The sequence below is a fragment of the Musca autumnalis genome, unplaced genomic scaffold, assembly GCF_047663935.1.
Source record: "Musca autumnalis isolate F117 unplaced genomic scaffold, ASM4766393v1 scaffold_2, whole genome shotgun sequence".
Taxonomy (NCBI): Eukaryota; Metazoa; Arthropoda; class Insecta; order Diptera; family Muscidae; genus Musca; species Musca autumnalis.
The window spans coordinates 31,002,221-31,021,907 of record NW_027411755.1 but is presented as its reverse complement, the minus strand read 5'-3'; the positions used below and the strand labels follow the sequence as shown (position 1 = coordinate 31,021,907).

The following is a 19,687-nucleotide window of genomic DNA, read 5'->3' as shown; positions in this document are numbered from 1 at the left end:
TGAACCCATAATATTTAATATCTTTATTTTAGATGAACGCATCAATAATTCTGTACATTCCATGCTGTTAATGGGTTTCAACAATGAAGATGACTGGTTAACTAAATTGTTGGAAAGTTTTAATGGCAATATTCCCGATGCTTTTACGATAATTTCGGCCCCTCAACATAATAGTGGTTAGTGTTTGATTCTTAGTTTGAAAACTCCAAATTAATTTTCTGTTTATTTTATTTTTCATACTTTTATATCCAAGACAGTATTTTAAAAAAAAAATCCAAATGAATTTTAGGTTTATTTTAAAGTTTATCATTCTTTGAAATTCAATTTATTTCACATTATTTTTATATCCAAGCCAAGGCAAATTACCTTGATCCAAGCCTTAAAAGCAGTCTATATTACAGAAAATATCTTAACCTATACTATTCTAGTTAGTAAAGTGGTGTTTACACTAGCCATCAATGTCATATGACACGAAATAAAAACAACAGACAATTTGGAGGCGTAATTTCGTTACATTTCTGTTGATTTGGACGCAAACAGTAAATGGCGTAAGGACAACGACTGTATAACGATGGAAAATCTCATGTCATATGCCATTGATAGATAGTGTAAACACCACTTAAACTAGACAAGACATATGGTCTGTTCCAGAACTGCAAGAATCTACTAATTTGTACTATTTTTTCCGATAACATAAAGAAAAAAAAGTTTTCGTAGTAAAAAGTAGTAGCTTCATGCAGGTTCTGGAACAGAGCAATAATATTAAAATAAAGTATTAAAAAGAACAAAATATTAACAAGATTTTAGCTGGGAAGTTAAACAAAGGCATGCTTTGATCTAGCAATGGAATAATTTTAATAATCTATAGTAGATCCAGACTATTTTAATTTTTTGAAAGTCTATTTTTAGATTTTTTTTAGAGCGGAAAATTCGGATGTAATCCACGACAATTTATTAGAAGAATTTGTTCTAACTTTTGGTACACGTTCATTAAGAAAATTATTCAGTACGTCATAAAATTTATTAACAGGTCAAATTGATTATTACAGTGAATCAAAGAGGACCATTCTGTGGTAGTAATGAGAAGATTCAGTTTTTGAAAGTTAGTTTTCTTAAAGTTGAAAACAGATTTGAATGTTCTAGAAGTTAGTCGCGTTGAAATTGGGGACCCAGCAAAAAGTTTGCCTCCAAAGAGGCAGTTAAATGATATGTACAAGTGATCTGGAAGTGCATCAAATTATGCATTTTCACTCATGATTTTTACAAGAGCGTGACTACTGAAAGAGGCACTCCATTGCACTGCATTTTAACTGACCCTTTGGCACTGCATTTTAACTGACCCTCTGGCATTAACACAAATTATGAAAATGCTCCATTGAATTCAATCGCAAACATGCGTGTTTCCTCCGCTCTCCATTTAATCCAAGCCTGCGTGGTAGATATGGAATGTTTTTATTTCGTGTCATATGACATTGATAGATAGTGTAAGCTACCTCTTAGTTTGTATTAACCATGGTACAATTAAAAAGGTAGAAACAACGGCGAATTGCTACAACAAAGCAACCATGGTACAATTACTTAGGTAGAAACATCGGCGAATTGCTACAACAAAGAAACTTTTTTTGTAATGTAAACTGTCAAAATTTTCGCCCAATGGTTTCTTGTTGTCTCTTTTTGTCGCTTGTGTTTGTACAGTGAAGTGAACACATGCTATCTCTTATTTACCGAATCATATGGTTTTTTGTTTTGATTTTTCAAGGCGAATTCCTAGTTTTTTGACGTTTTAGATTCGATCAGCTGGGCTGAGGCATCTACCTAAGTAATTGTACCATGGTACCATGAAAGCAACTCTTTTTTTATGTAAAATGTCAAAATTTTCGCCAAATGATCTCTTTTTATCGCTTGTGTTTGTCTATAAAGTGAACACATGCTATCTCATACTTACCAAATCATATGGTTTTTTGTTTTGATTTTTCATGGCGAATTCCTAGTTTTTTGACGTTTTAGATTCGATCAGCTGGGCTGAGGCATCTACCTTTCTAATTGTACCATGGTATTAACAAATGTTTGTAAAATGTATGCCGCTGCCTGTAGAGATGTACAAACTGATTTATGTACATGTAGGGATCTCTAACAACTGCTAATAAAATGTAGCGAACGGAGTGCCTTTTTCACGACTCTTTGGACTGCATCCGGATGCTGGTAAATTGCGAGGAATTGGAGTGCCTTTTTCACGACTCCGCTGAACTGCATCCGGATGTTGTTAAAATGTGACAAGTGGATGTGATTCATTGGATTGCATCCAAATGCGGTTAAAATGTGAGGACTGGAGTGCCTTTTTCACGACTCCGTTTGAACTGCATCAAAACATGCCGTGACAGAACTAGTCCACATTGCACTACTTCCAATTTATTTTGCTGGGAAGTTATAAATCGATTGTATACAAAGTGCGCGATGATGGTAATCTTCAGGAATAGTTACATGATGAATTCTCGAAATCTCAAAATTTAGAGTATTATTCACAAGTACTAAATCTAGTATCTTACCATACTTATTTGTTACATTATTTATTTGATACATACTTATATCAGAGAAGCAAGTTACAACATCAAAAGAAAGCTTAGGTTAGGTTAGGTTTAGGATGCGTAACTGCCGTGCTGGCAGCTACTCCACTCGGAGACCTTGTGGTCCATTGTGATCATCCTGACTGTTGAAGTGTGTGTGTTGTAAAAGAGAGCTGGTTCGTATTCTCACTTGAAGCTGAAAACACATCCAACGTTTGGGTAAAGTTTTGTGTCGTTTTGGCCGTTTATACACTGTTCGGCATGATGTCGGAAAATTCAAATTCATTTGAAATATATGCCGCAAACATATCAACGCTGGACTTTGGGTGTCGGCGTCGCCCTGTTGTTGTTGTTATTTTTTTCAACGCCCAACACAAAACTTTACTCAAACGTTGGATTTGTTTTCAGCTTGAGGTCGCAGTTTTGACTGATTATTTTGCTCAAATAATCGGTTGCTTGCCAGTGTGGCCGTTCAATATTGTCATTCATCAGGCAACCACAAAATATTTTGGTATTGCTGGACAGTTTGACAGTTATTGATATATCCGAAAAATCGACAGTCAAAACTGATGGTGTATACCACGCTTAATGTTGGGAATATCGATGCTCTATTTGCTATCCCCTATTATCCAACAACTCAATTTTCCCGAGTAATTTGTGTGTGTAAACTCCGTCATAGCGGTTCATGTGTATCATGGTACAAATACACAGGTAGCCGCATCGGCAATTGTTGGTAACATAAGATGTCAAAATTTGACATCAATTCAATGCAATTGACACATTATGTTACCATCAGCTGGCTTGATAATGCTACCTGTATTATTGTACCATGATGTGTATGTAGCATGGTACAATAATACAGGTAGCATTATCATGCCAGCTGATGGTAAGATAATGTGTCAACTGCATTGAATTGATGTCAAAATTTGACAGCTTATGTTACCAACAATTGCCGATGCGATTACCTGTGTATTTGTACCATGGTATGTAGGACTTCGCTAGATACAATGACATAGAACAAATAAGACTAGACAAAATGCATGCAACAAAAAATGTGTACGAAACTATGTATAGAAACATTATCCTTAACAGGTTGCAGTTAATTCAAAATCGTAACCAAGGAGGAACATTTCATGTAATGGTATCAGAAACGAAATTTATGAATTCAAGGATCTATTCAAGAATAATTCCATGTCAATTGGATCGGTAAATTCGGTTAAATACGTAAAAATGTATAAAAGAAAAAAATGTTATTTCATCATATCGTAACATAACATTATGTTAAATTCAAAAGCCACTCACTGAAGAATGATAGCAAAAAAAATGTCTTATCTTGTTGTATTTATGTCTTTGCTAGATATCAATTGATATGATATCAATCAAAGTTTGAAATCTAATCTAATACCCCGGTTACACTATTGAAGGTTAACCCACTGGGTTTAATAGATCCAGTGGGTTAATCTTTGCTGGTTACACTTAGCTTTTCGAGGATATAAACTGTCAGCTGACGTTTGTTTACGTATACATACAAAATAACTAATAAAGTCGTGTTTTACACTTTTGCAATTTCTCGTATGAGATATCGTCCCCTCTTTGCTCATATTAGTATATTTTACACACAGGGATACATTTTTGTATCATTGTATCAAGCGTACTTTTCGTTAAAAAAGTGTCTAATGTAAAAAAATAAATAATTTTATGATTTTCAAATAACTTTAGATTTATTAACTCCATAAAATCTCATGCGACCAATCGTAAACGTGTAAAACACGACAAACTCTGTTGCAAAAACAGTTGCAACTTTTGGTACTTTTTGAGTAGAGTTGGATTTTTTTGCACAAATACCGAATACAACACTGTATTTTTGGTGGATTTGTGCCGGATTTAAAATAAACCCAGTCGTGAGAGGATTTAATTTTTGTATGGCAAATCTGGTCAGATTTGACCAGATTAAGCAATAAATCCTAATAAAGTGGGTTATATGCCATTTAGATATGACACCATTAGCCGGATTTAGCCCATTATCAGGTTTTATTTGCTAAATCTAGCCAAAATCTACCAGATTTCCCATACAAAAATAAATCCTCCTATTGAGTGGATTTGTTTTAAATCTGGCATAAATCCTCGTATACAACTCTGTTTTTTGCAACATGTTGCTAGAAAATACTAAAAGTTGCAAGCTGGCACAAGAAACAAGGTAGATGCATCGGTGAATTGCTACACTAAAAATAATTTAAAATGTAAACATTTGTAAACAAGGCGGAAAAAATTAATTTGTTTTGATGTACAAAGTTGATTTTAATCAACCAAGACTAATATTTATGATGTCTAAACGATAAAATAATTCGTTTATTTATTTTAGATGGGCAAACTGTGATAAAATAATTTTTATTTGCTCTTTAGTTAGCATTAGTAGCATAATGTGCTAACATTTTCAGTATTAAACAATAAATTTGTAATTTGACGTATGTTTTTTGAGACGAATTCAATTTACAACAAATTCTTTTGACGTTTCAAATTCGATCAGATGGGCTGAGGCATCTACCTTGGTAATTGCGCTATGAACAAGAATCAGCTGATTGCCATTTAAATCCTTCAAAATGTATATCTAAATGCAATCAGATTTGTACTAGATTTATTAAATCCAGTCGAGGATTTATGGCTAGTCTAAATGAGCTATTAACCCGGCAAAAAACTTTAGTGTAACCGCACTATAATGCTAAGTTTACATTTACGAAATCCACTCGATTTCAACTGTCAATTCCATAGCTCAAACGTCAAATGAAATCTCATCTGGATTTCATTTGACGTTTAACCCATGGTAGAATAAAGTAAAGGTAGGCCACAGCTAACAGCTGATTACAATTTTTTTCTTTTTATGGCCTAAACTGTCAAAAGCAGGGTTGACATTGTGTACTGTTTTTGACATTATGCAATCATAAAGGTAGATGTATCGCTGAATTGTTCTAACAAAAAACTTCTGCTGTAACACTATATCCTAAAATTGAAAACAAGGACAAAAAATGTGTATTCGCGTGGCAAAATAAAATTGTTGATTTTTTTAGCAAAACTTACGAATGAAAGATTTATCAAATATTGATATTAATTTAAATTTGTTCCAAAAGTACGGGAATGTAAAAATTAAAATTTTTGTAAAAATTCTGCTGACATTTATCTGCAAATCGGATGCCAGCAATCTCGATGTCAGATTAGCCAAACTTGTCAAGTAGAAAAAAAGTGAATGACATTTTTTCACTGTCATAAGTTTGGGAAGAACTTTTGCTATTTTTGGAACACTTTTCCAACGAAAATATTCTGGAGCCTAGCTAAAGAAATGTTTTTACACTATATGGCACTTTTAACATATAAAAAGTGAAGCTCTAAGTTCCATATGTTTTTGTAATACGGGATAGCTATGCAGGTACATCTACCATTATTATTGTACCATGCCATTTGACGTTTTAAGCCATGGCTGCAGGGTGACATTTCTCAGTGATTTTCATACCTGGCCTACCTCCACTTTATTGTACCATGGTTTAACCTATGGATTTGACAGTTGAAATCGAGTGGATTTCGTAAATGTAAACCAAGCATAATATTAGGTTTATATATAACCAGTTCATGGTACAATTAAAAAGGTAGATGCCTCGGCCCAGCTGATCGAATCTAACACTATGTTTACATTTACGAAATCCCCTCGATTTCAACTGTCAATTCCATTGCTCAAACGTCAAATGAAATCCACTCGATTTCAGATGAGTTTTCATTTGCCGTATACGCAAAGGAGTTGACAGTTGAAATCGAGTGGATTTCGTAAATGTAAACATAGCCTAAAACGTCAAAAAACTAGGAATTTCCCATGAAAAATCAAAACAAAAAACCATATGATTCGGTAAGTAAGAGATAGCATATCTACACTTTATAGACAAACACAAGCGATAAAAAGAGACAACAAGAGACCATTTGGCGAACATTTTGACAGTTTACATTACAAAAAAAGTTGCTTTGTTGTAGCAATTCGCCGATGCATCTACCTTTCTTATTGTACCATGGGCTGAGGCATCTACCGTTCTAATTGTACCATGGTATTAATGCCGGGCATACACTATGGGCATGCACGACAGCATTTGTAATAGTATTAGTAAATTTTGAAGTTTTTGTCAATGTATTTGGGAGTAGTTTTGGCAGGATTGAAATCAAAATAGTTTTGATTTTGTAAATGAACCCCTTTCAATCCGATGAAGTTTGTTTATTTTCCAAGTAACCAAAAAACAATTTTTGAAAACAACAAATATTATTTGTGAGGAAATTAAGAAAATTGGAAAAATTCAACCCAAAATCGAGTTCTGGAGGAAAATTCATCATTTTTGCAATATGGATTGAAGGAATGCCACACACTATTCAATCACACACTTACACAAGGTTTCATCGGTTGCAGTCCTGCATGCCCATAGTGTATGCCCGGCATAACAAATGTTTGTAAAATGTATGCTGCTGCCTGTAGAGATGTACAAACTGATTTATGTACATGTAGGGATCTCTAACAACTGCTAATAAAATGTAGCGAACGGAGTGCCTTTTTCACGACTCTTTGGACTGCATCCGGATGCTGGTAAATTGCGAGGAATTGGAGTGCCTTTTTCACGACTCCGCTGAACTGCATCCGGATGTTGTTAAAATGTGACAAGTGGATGTGATTCATTGGATTGCATCCAAATGCGGTTAAAATGTGAGGACTGGAGTGCCTTTTTCACGACTCCGTTTGAACTGCATCAAAACATATATATATATATATATATATATATATATATATATATATATATATATATATATATATATATATGTCCTTTTTTATTTGATAAAAAAATGTGATACAAAATGATATGAAAACATCTCAAAACAAACAAAGTTCATGTTGAACATGCCGTGACAGAACTAGTCCACATTGCACTACTTCCAATTTATTTAGCTGGGAAGTTATAAATCAATTGTATACAAAGTGAGGGATGATGGTAATCTTCAGGAATAGTTACATGATGAATTCTCGAAATATCAAAATTTAGAGTATTATTCACAAGTACTAAATCTAGTATCTTACCATACTTATTTGTTACATTATTTATTTGATACATACTTATATCAGAGAAGCAAGTTACAACATCAAAAGAGAGCTTAGGTTAGGTTTAGGATGCGTAACTGCCGTGCTGACAGCTACTCCACTCGGAGACCTTGTGGTCCATTGTGATCATCCTGACTGTTGAAGTGTGTGTGTTATAAAAGAGAGCTGTAGTGGGATTCTGTAACTCATTTTTGCTGTTACCGACAAAAATCGGTAAAATTAAATCGCAAAATTATGACTAAAAACATAAAGAAAAGTTGGCATCACTGTTTGTGTCGGTAGAGGCTAGCGACAACTTTTTATTCATCGTTAACTTACCGAAAATTTTCGTTAATTATCGAAATTATAAGCATTTTAATTTTACCGACAATTATCGATAACAGCAAAAATGAGTTACAGAATCCCACTACAGGTTCGTATTCTCACTTGAAGCTGAAAACACATCCAACGTTAGGGTAAAGTTTTGTGTCGTTTTGGCCGTTTATACCCTAGACAGACGGCAGAGTTAATTTGCATTAAAAATTTACTAATTTGAATTAATTTTTTACCCTGACAGACGATAGTATCTGTATTTATGAAACAGCTGTTTGTGTTGTTTGTTTGTACCCAGCTGACCATTTCATAAAGCTTTACAAAAGTTCGCCAAATATGCGAAACAAATACACATTCTACCTTTGATTTTTTCACCAGGACGAAGCAAAAATAAATTTAATTTTTTTCGCGATATTTTTGAGTTTTTTTAATATTATAAAAATATTGCAAAACTTTAAAAAACATTTGAGGAAGGTAGAATTGGTATGGTGGGTAATTAAAATTTTTGTGAAAATAAAAATTTGAAAAATAGATTCGATAGAAGGCGCGAGAAACGATTAGCTGCTATTCTATTCGCGAAAGACCACTACTTATTTTGAAGAAACGCGAAAATTGCTGATTTGTTTTCCTTTTTTATTTTCTTAAACATGGAAATTTGACAAAAGACAATTGATTTTTAACAGCATTGCCATATTGAAATTGCTAAATTCATTATAAATTCAATTCGATTTTGTGCATTTAAAATGGGAATAATGTTCAAATTAATTTGAATTAAGGCTGTTAATGCAAATTAATGCTTGGTTTATATTCGGCGTCGTTTCGTGATTTCGAAGGCGTTTCGTGATTTCGCGCGGAATCAAGCAAAATTTATCATGATTTCGCATACAAAAATGAAATCATCTCATTTCGTGATTTCAGCGAAATCAACATCGAAATCACAGTACACATGATATACAACCTTGCTTTTGCCTAAAAAAGTACCAAAAGTTGCAACACTTTTCACGTATCACAATAAACAAGGTAGATGTGCGAATTGTTGGAACAAAAAATGTTAATATCAAAATTTGTAAACAATGTTAAAAAAATATTAAATTACATTGTTACAATGCTATTTTTCATTGTGTTCCCGTACTTTTTTAATGGTAATGTTAGAAAATAGACCGAATTCTCAAAAATTGCTTCCCCATACAAATTTCGTAAAAAATACGGGAACGGAAAAATGACGGAAATTGCAAAAACTCAAGCAGAAATGTCAAAATCAACGTATCAGCTATAATATTAGATACCAATGAACATATGAAAATGCTTGCTGCTAGTTTCTACTAGGCCAAAATTTTATGACAGAAAACAGGAGAAGAGGGTGTTATTCGGCGCTATTTTTGTTTAAAGAGAAGTGCAAGTCTTGCTAGATTTCGGAGTACGGGAACGCATTTTTAGCACTAAATGGAAAAAGTACTGCAAGTACTAATATTTTGCAGGATCTGAGCAAAACTTTTATCTATCAAAATTTATTATTATGATGTCTCAACGATAAAATAATTTTTTATTTTTTCATTTGTTAGTACTATACACAATTAATACGATATATAGATAATTTTACGATAATTTTCCAAATAAAGTTGTAAAGTTCTATATTATCGTATATTTTTGACGATTAAGTCAATTTACAATAAATTGTTTTGAAAATTCATGTTCGATCAGCATATGCATCTACCTTTATCATTATGATATGTTTGAAATCAACAAAAAATAAGTGTAAACATCGGGGTGTATTTCAGGATTTCGGGAAATCCAGTGGATTTTGGAGCGCAAGTGTAAACTTGGCATAAGACTGCCGTCTGTCAGGCTATTATACACTGTTCGGCATGATGTCGAAAAATTCAAATTCATTTGAAATATATGCCGCAAACATATCAACGCTGGACTTTGGTGTCGGCGTCGCCCTGTTGTTGTTTTTTTTTTTTTCAACGCCCAACACAAAACTTTACTCAAACGTTGGATTTGTTTTCAGCTTGAGGTCGCAGTTTTGACTGATTATTTTGCTCAAATAATCGGTTGCTTGCCAGTGTGGCCGTTCAATATTGTCATTCATCAGGCAACCACAAAATATTTTGGTATTGCTGGACAGTTTGACAGTTATTGATATATCCGAAAAATCGACAGTCAAAACTGATGGTGTATACCACGCTTAATGTTGGGAATATCGATGGTCTACCAGCTCTATTTCCTATCCCCTATTCTCCAACAACTCAATTTTCCCGAGTAATTTGTGTGTGTAAACTCCGACATAGCGGTTCATGTGTATGTAGGACTTCGCTAGATATCATGGTACAAATACACAGGTAGCCGCATCGGCAATTGTTGGTAACATAAGATGTCAAAATTTTACATCAATTCATTGCAATTGACATATTTGGCCTGTTCCCGTACTTTATGAAGTGGTAAAAGTCGTAAAAGTTGTAAAAGTCGTAAACGATTTTCATATAAATTTTGTGTACGGGAACGCAAAATGTGTAAAAGCGGTAAAAATTGTAAAAACTTTTTAGTTCTGGAACAGAGCTATTATGTTACCATCAGCTGGCATGATAATGCTACCTGTATGATTGTACCATGCTAGATATCAATCATGGTACAATAATACAGGTAGCATTATCATGCCATCTGATGGTAACATAATGTGTCAACTGCATTGAATTGATGTCAAATTTTGACATCTTATGTTGCCAACAATTGGCGATGCGGCTACCTGTGTATTTGTACCATGATATCAATTGATATGATATCAATCAAAGTTTGAAATCTAATCTAATATTAGGTTTATATACAACCAGTTTTAACCATGGTTTAATAAGAAAGGTTAGCCAAAGCTTTATGTCAATTTAAATTTTTTCATTCGAGTATTCCTAAAACTTCAAAACAATATACACAAACTGTGTATGTGTGTGTGGTGTTTGAATAATATGTCAAACAATTTTAAAAACAATCGAATTCAATGATTTTTAAAATTATTTTTGGAACATTTGTATGGAAATAATTCGTCAGGTTATCATTGAAACAAACATTTTACCATATCCACAGCTTGATTATGCGGAGAAACATTGGTCCTTCATTCATTTTTCGCGATTTTTATAAAATGCTCAAAATTGGTGTTGTAAACAAACCCACTTGTTGCATAATTTTGAAGTTTTAGGAATTCAGGAAAAACAAGGGTTCTATAGATTTTTTTCATTTAAATCTACCTCTTTACTTATACCATGGTTTTAACAAACCCACTGGGTTTCAAATGTCAATTCATAAAGAAGGTTAATCCTACAAAAGGCTATAATATAAACATGAACTATTCTCCTTATGTACATATACATAGCTAGATTATTAAATTAATTATAATTTCATGAAATTAGACGTTTTAAGATTGTTCCATGGTACAATTACTTTGGTAGAAACATAGGCGAATTGCTACAACAAAGCAACTTTTTTTGTAATGTAAAATTTCAACATTTTCGCCAAATGGTCTCTTGTTGTCTCTTTTTATCGCATATGTTTGTCTATAAAGCGAACACATTCTATACATTCTATCTCTTAAGGCCGCGGCACATACGGCGCGTTGAGCGTTGCGCATGGTACAATTAGAAAGGTAGATGCCTCATCCCAGCTGATCGAATCTAAAACGTCAAAAAACTATGAATTCGCCATGAAAAATCAAAACAAAAAACCATATGATTCGGTAAGTAAGAGATAGCATGTCTACACTTTATAGACAAACACAAGCGATAAAAAGAGACAACAAGAGACCATTTGGCGAAAATTTTTACAGTTTACATTACAAAAAAAGTTGCGTTGTTGTAGCAATTCGCCGATGCATCTACCTTTCTTATTGTACCATGGCGTTGCGTTACAACAACCACATGAAAAACTCAAGGACAAACTTGGCATCACTTAAACATATTTCATGTGGTTGTTGTTTTCAACGCGTGACGCAACGCACAACGGACCGTATGTGCCGGGGCCATTACTTACCAAATCATATGGTTTTTTTTTTTTTTATTTTTGCCTTATTAAGGCGAAGGCCATTTATAGTGATATTTAATTAATTCTCTTTCGAGTTGAGCTGTTAGGCCTTAGAGATACATTGAAAAATTAGGAGTCTACCGAAGTCCCACGCATCCAACCATTACACTACGTTTCACGGGTGGTAAATCCGATCTTCAGGTGTATTAGGATGTTGTTTTTGTGGCAGACGAAGGCAAAGCTTGGTAACTGGTATATATATCGAACTTCATTAGATAAATGTATATGCGAAATTATGTCAGTTAATTGAAACTCCAAACTTTTCCTATAGTCCTGCTTTGGTAATCCCATTTTTCAATGTTCACAAATACTATGGTAAGTTTTATTCCTACATCATTAGTAATTGCTCTTCTATATCAGAAGATTTTATTTTTTGATCATCAATTATTGTCTACTAAAGTTTTGACAAGTTGATGGTGGCTTAGAACGCTAAGACGCCGGCAACCTTGACACTCAGTTGTCGGAGACCCAGGTTCGAATCCCAGCCTGGCTCATGCTGAAATTTTTTTTTTTTTTTTTAATTTTTTTTATTTTTGCCTTATTAAGGCATGATTTTTCATGGCGAATTCCTAGTTCTTTGACGTTTTAGATTCGATAAGCTGGGCTGAGGCATCTACCTTTCTAATTGTACCATGATATAGTTCCAACAGTTCCTTGTTCGGAATCATGGTACAATTATTACAGGTAAAAGCAAGTGCCAGCTGATTTGATTTTGCCGTAATACTAGTGCCAAAGTCAATCTGAAGTTTTGATATTTTTGCTTTTGTTTCTTTGTCAAATTACTTATTTTGTTTTTTTTTCTGAATAGGATGAAAATATTTTTGTTACAAACATATATGTTTGCGCTTTAAAATTATTCTTAATTGATTAAAATAACAGTTTTGAACATTGGTGGCTGTGTTTGCCTCAGCCTCATAAAATCCAAATTGTTTGAAATTGCAAAAAATTGATGGAAAATCTGCAGATATTACATGAAATAACGCTGTAATGAATTTATGCCCCTCCGCTGTCGAATATGATTGATCAGATTCGTCCAAATACATGGTATGGTAGACGTTATAGGAAATGTCTCTTCGAAGAACTTTCAATAAGGGGAACAGAGATAAAAAATTCTAAATGAGTCGATCTTCCATGTGAAATAGAATATGTCATTGCCCACCGTTTCATAGCATGAAAATGATTACAATGGTTATGCTTTCATCCATAGATGCTACCACATTCCTTTACTCAAGCCTAAAGGAAAACAATGAATCAAGAGTTATGTGCTAACACAGGTTTCATCTAAAGCTTTATTTTAATTATATTCTACTTCCATAAATAACCATCTCCGTCTTCACAGGATGAACACAATAATCTCCAAATGACAATAACCAGGTCATGGCACCAATGGGGTTCGGAAATTATGCAGTATTTAATGAAGACTACTTTATACAAGCACTACTAACAAAACTGACCAATGTGCAGAAGTTAGCATGGATGAAGATAGTGGGTTCCAATCGCCCACAAGACGACACAACATGGTTCCAGATCCAGAGCATTTCCCATGTTAACCTTCTGAAAAGTCTTGGCGTTTACTCGTCTAGTTCTTTACACTTTCTTACCTTTGCATAGGTCACTCCGACTGGACATATTCCTTTGTTAACTTTATCCTTTTTAACTTTTATTTATTATATTTTTTTTAAATAAATACGTATATAAGGGTCAGAATTTTCGTCTATTTCATTTGTTTATGTTTTAAAAAGAACCTGGGAGTGTCCACTTATCGAATGACATTTTGTCTGAGCAATGGTGCCGTAATTTGCAATTATTTTTGCTATCCGTGATTGGTATTCCTCTATGTCATTGATGGCCATCCTCACACTGTTGAACATAGTATAACGTTTGTGTGTAGAAGTACTCTTCTCTTCCAAGGGCAAAGCAGAAAAACGGAATGCTTATGTTTTGTCTCGCATCATTGGGTTTTAAATAGACCTGGACTGCATTATGTGGTTCTTGTGTTATTTCTTTCTTGTACTTCCAATAAATCTGTTTGAGAACTTTTCTTGACGATTTTAAATCCTGGGCTTCAGAGATTCCATCAAAACAAATAATTCTTTTTCATTCTGGACATGTTATTAACAGTAAAACCTACCGCTAATACGAATTCCCGCTAAGAAGACAGGTAGAAAAACGTTAAAATTACAAACTACAAAGCGTCTTATTAAATCTCTTTAAACAATTATATTTAAAAAAACTAAAAACAATATTCGTAAAACTTCAAAATATGTTGATGTTTCATATTTTTATTTACTTTTTGGATGGAAAGGCTTTGACACTTGTATTACTTCCAACAACAAATCTCTATGTAGTTGTTGTTACGTTTGTTGTACAACAACACTTGCTTTTACCTGTAATAATTGTACCATGGTTCGGAATAGTTCCATGGAACTAGTTGGTTCCGGAACTACTCAACTCTATTTTGGAGTTCAACCGATCTATGGAATGCACCGATTTAAACTTAAATATCGCTGATCTATGTATATTTGACGTCGCTTCAAGAAAAAAAAATAATTCTCATAAGAAATACATTTTGTCCATAGGAAAATTTACAGATATGGTTATCGGTTGTGTCAAGATTACCTACATTTTGCCAAATGGAACATGCAATAAATGTAGTCGTGATGTAAACTATTTTAGTAGTTTTGAAATATTTAAAACATATTTGATTTCCCGACTGCCGGAGGAGATGAAGGATAATGGCGAACTACGTTTTTATTGGATTGGTACGTCTTAAATTCAATATTAATCTAAATCTGTAAGAAAAGATTCATCTCTGACGTAATAAGATGGAGTGCAGTGTTTTGATTTTAGCTTTTGTGTGGGATATGTGTTACCCCAACCTATTGCTAACTTGTTTTTCTAAAATATTTCTTAATCCATCTTTATTTCATTGTTTTTTTTTTCAGACAATAATGGCGACGAAATCGACATTCTGAATTCATGTGATTACTTTGCTTTTAAGAAACTAAAATGGTTTGGTACGTCTTAAATTCAATATTGAATCTAAATCTGTAAGAAAAGATTCATCTCTGACGTGATAAGATGGATGCAGTGTTTTGTTTTTAGCAGCTTCTGTGTGAATATGTATTTGTTTCCCCAAGCTACTGAAAAGCTGGAGTTTAACATTTTTCCCTCAAATATTTCTTAATCCATCTTTATTTCATCGTTTTTTTTTTTTCAGACAATAATGCCGACGAAATCGACATTGGCGATTCATGTGAGTACTTTGATTTAAAGAAACTAGGATGCTTTCATCATGTCTTTGTCGGTACAAAAAATTTCACTGAATTTCCGGCTCAACCGACACCAGGAACCTCTCATAGTGACCACCGATATCCGTCATATGTTAAAATTACATACAAATTAAATGGAACAAAATTCACTAGATATTTTGACCATTGCTACAAAGGTATCGCAAAATATCTATTCAATGAACTCAAGCAGGACACTCATAAACTACGTTATTATTGGATTGGTAAGTCTGAAAAATACTCTAAAATAAAAAACTTGAATCAAAATGTTTAATAAGGTAATCATAATGTGTCGTAGGTGCCTTTTTATTACACGCTTCTCCTGTTACGTCTTCGGCCATTTATGTTGACAATATTAAAGAAGAATTAGACGAATTTTCAAGGTCACTTTTCCGATCGTGTTGACATGATGACTACAACAGTAATTTATTTCTAGGAAAACGAATACCTCCCTAGATACGGTCCCCGAAACGCCCCAATACTTGTTATGTTATTAGCGGTATTCACTCATTGTAGTAGATTTACAACCCTGGTACATATAGTACATTATATGTACCAGGGTTTTTTACAACGAAGTGTGAATGCCTTTTTTGTGAATATCGTAAACAAATCAAAGCATCTTAACGTCGTCTTAAGGCTATCTTTTAGTTTCAGTTTTATTACACTTTTTTCATAAAAAATGTTTTTTTTTCTTGTCTCCATTCTTTTATTCTTTTTATTTTTCCCATTTTTTCTACCAAAAAAACAAAACTCCGAAATAAATAAAACTCACAACAAAGTGACGACACAAGAATCAGCTGTTCTAACCCTTGTAAAAGTACAATGGAATGTTTACAATACTTTTAGGTCGAGTAAATTAACAACCCTGTTGTAAATTAAACGTTCATGTATTTTGTTGTTGTGGTATTGTAAACACTTGTAGATCTACAATATTAACAAGATGTACAAGATCTACAATGCCACTTTACCAACATGAGTGAATACCGCTATTGTTTTTGTAGAATCATGTAGTTTTCTTTTCAATGAGCTATGGTTTCGACTATTTGCAACTTCCTAAAATTTGAAAACTATACACATACATATGTCTTTATAACAGTATGTTTTCTTCTTTAGATGACAACGGTGATGAAGTTGATATTGAGAATGAGGCTGATTATTTTGTCCCTAGGAGGCCACTCAATATACCTCATATATACATTGCCCCCATGAATCAATCAACACTTGAAGAGGACAATCCAGCCACAATGGCTAATAATACATCTGATTCGTCTAAAACAGTTAATCCTACGGCTGTTGAAGGTCATTTGCCAAAAACGAATGTTTCTCATGATGCCAATAACGTGTCTTTGAATGTGAAATGCGACTCATGTGTTATGGAACCTATTGTTGGGTTTCGTTACAAGTGTACTCAATGCGTCAACTATGACCACCTGATGATACTCAAACCCAATGTAGATGGTGAAAAGTGCAAAGAAAGTGATCGGAACGAGGAATGTAGTCATGTTCATCAAAGTTTCTTTACACAGTTATTTGAAATGATGAATAACTTTGTTAAGGAATTTGGTACAGAAGAAACCGCTGCAGGTATTACTAAAATTCCACTGGGAAATTTTGATCAAGACTCCAAATGCAAGTTAGCACTGGGATCTACAAATGTAGAGGGACAAAATGTCGATGCAATTTCTGTGAAGACAGGAGCAATTGAAACCAATGTTATACATGAAACTTCAACAGCGAAGGATCCGGAATCGACGACAACAATTGATTGTGAACAACCGGGAATGGTAGCAGCAAATAACAGAACTGATAGTGCAACTTTCAATACCAAAATTCCCAGAAAAACTATTGATCATAAGCTGATTTTGAAAACGTTAAATGAAGCCGAAAACGTGATAACACAAAGAGGTCAAGGAAAATCATCTGAAAACCCAAACAAAGTTATACATGAAACTCTTTCGGCTAGATCTAAAGAAGCCTCGAGCCAATCACTAAAACACTTTATTCAAAGTCACGATCCGGAACTTGTAAGAAATGGTTTTGAGATATGGAAAAATTTCAATAATATGTTTGCGAAAATGTTTGAACTCACGGGTGAAGTTGAGGGTGATGTGGAGGCTAAACAACCATTTGCTGCAAATCTACGTGAAGAGGCAAATTTTGCTCAGCAAATCAATGATATTTCAAAATCCATGAATTATTTAAATACTACAACACCTTCCTTTAAATCAGTTGAAAATAATGGAGAGCAAAAGAAACGTCAAGAAGATAATGAGAATGAATGTAATAATAGTATTTCGGAACCATTGTTAAAATTAAATACTTCATCCCAGGACAACAAAGTAACACCAGCTGTCAGACCAACAACACCAACAACTTTAAATAATTTAAATTTCTAAAAAAGAAAGCACCACCATGTCTGTTTATCATCCTGGTAAGTTGAAGAGCATCACATTTATTTGAATATCTAACATATTTAAAATCGTCATTTTAGATGAACGCATCAATAATTCTGTGCATGCTATGATGTTAATGGGTTTCAACAATGAGGATGGCTGGCTAACTAAATTGTTGGAAAGTGTTAATGGCAATATTCCGGATGCTATTACGAAAATTTCGGCCAATCAACGTAACAATCGTTAATGTTTGGATTTTATGTTTATTTTAAAGATTACAACTTAACATTTTAAATATTTTTCATATTTTTATATGCAAGCCTTAAAGGAAACCTATATTACAGAATATATCTTAACCAATACTAGTCTAGTTACTAAACTAGACTAAACCAACATATTAAAATAAAGTACTAAAAAACGAATTATTTAAAAGCTTTTAGCTGGAAGTAGCAAATGCAGCGTGTTGTTCGAGTTCAATACAATCCCAATATGAATTGATGCGGCTACATTGACCTGACCGTAACTGGGCTGAAACTACTCTTGATTGTCTTGCACTTGCCATTGTATATTTGTATTGCCTGCACAACTGCATCATTGCGAATACTCAGTATTGCCAGATAGGCTAGTTTATCTAGATGTTCCCGTTTTTAACATTGAACCTTTCCCCCTAGATCATGATAAAGCACCCTTTCTTTAAGAAATGGCATTTAGAAGCGCCCTTCCTTTCAGAAAAGAAGGCTGACTTCCGAAACGTCTGTTGCTTTGTATTCGTGCATGAAACTAGGGGTTCTCCAGTATTGCAATTTCATAGTTTCATGCACGAATACGTTTCAAAGTCAGCCGAGCATTAGAAGCACCCTTTCTTTCAGAAATGGCCCTTAGAAGCACCCTATCTTTTAGAAATGGCCTTTAGAAGTACCCTTTCTTTCAGAAATGGCCCTTAGAACCACCCTTTCTATCATAAAGGGTCTATAGAAGCACCCTTTCTTTCAGAAATGGCCCTTAGAAGCACCCTTTCTATCATAAAGGTTCTATGGAAGCACCCTTTCTATCATAAAGGGTCTATAGAAGCCCCCCTTCTATCATAAAGGGTCTATAGAAGCACCCTTTCTATCATAAAGGGTCTATAGAAGCACCCTTTCTATCATAAAGGGTCTATAGAAGCACCCTTTCTATCATAAAGGGTCTATAGAAGCACCCTTTCTATCACAAAGGGTCTATAGAAGCACCCTTTCTACCATAAAGGGTCTACAGAAGCACCCTTTCTATCACAAAGGGTCTACAGAAGCACCCTTTCTATCATAAAGGGTCTATAGAAGCACCCTTTGTATCATAAAGGGTCTATAGAAGCACCCTTTCTATCATAAAGGGTCTATAGAAGCACCCTTTCTATCATAAAGGGTCTATAGAAGCATCCTTTCTATCATAAAGGGTCTATAGAAGCACCCTTTCTATCATAAAGGGTCTATAGAAGCACCTTTTCTATCATAAAGGTCTATAGAAGCACCCTTTCTATCATAAAGGGTCTATAGAAGCACCCTTTCTTTCAGAAAGGTTCTATGGGAGCACCCTTTCTTTCAGAAAGGTTCTATGGGAGCACCCTTTCTTTCAGAAAGGTTCTATGGAAGCGCCCATTCTTTCAGAAAGGTTCTATGGAAGCACCCTTTTTTTCAGAAAGGTTCTATGGCAGCACGCTTTCTTTCAGAAAGGTTCTATGGAAGCACCCTTTCTTTCAGAATGGGTCTATAGAAGCACCCTTTCTATCATAAAGGGTCTATAGAATCTCCCTTTTTATCATAAAGGGTCTATAGAAGCACCCTTTCTATCATAAAGGGTCTATAGAAGCACCCTTTCTATCATAAAGGGTCTATAGAAGCTCCCTTTCTATCATAAAGGGTCTATAGAAGCACCCTTTCTATCATAAAGGGTCTATAGAAGCAC

The 19,687-nt window shown here is 34.1% G+C and overlaps 2 protein-coding genes across 7 annotated transcripts in view; both read left to right on the top strand.

Moving 5' to 3' along the window:
* LOC141393866 (uncharacterized) overlaps nt 1-1,372 on the top strand; it is an 84,642-nt gene extending 83,270 nt beyond the window's left edge. For all 5 annotated transcript variants that reach the window (XM_073967457.1, XM_073967459.1, XM_073967461.1 and 2 more), the window contains one exon: nt 33-1,372. The gene's annotated coding sequence lies outside the window, so the exon portion shown is untranslated. The remainder of the gene's footprint in view (nt 1-32) is intronic.
* Nucleotides 1,373-13,019: 11,647 nt separating this feature from the next.
* Nucleotides 13,020-18,168, top strand: LOC141393864 (uncharacterized). Of its 2 annotated transcripts, XM_073967451.1 has the most exons (6): nt 14,470-14,579; nt 14,643-14,825; nt 15,009-15,080; nt 15,284-15,577; nt 16,467-17,784; nt 17,845-18,168. In XM_073967451.1, exons 2-5 carry the CDS (start codon nt 14,657-14,659, stop codon nt 17,747-17,749), a joined length of 1,818 nt encoding a protein of 605 aa, XP_073823552.1. In that variant the 5' UTR covers nt 14,470-14,579; nt 14,643-14,656; the 3' UTR covers nt 17,750-17,784; nt 17,845-18,168. The 2 variants fall into 2 exon arrangements, with proteins under 2 accessions (XP_073823550.1, XP_073823552.1); XM_073967449.1 differs by having other exon boundaries at nt 13,020-14,825.
* The last annotated feature ends 1,519 nt before the right edge of the window (nt 18,169-19,687 follow it).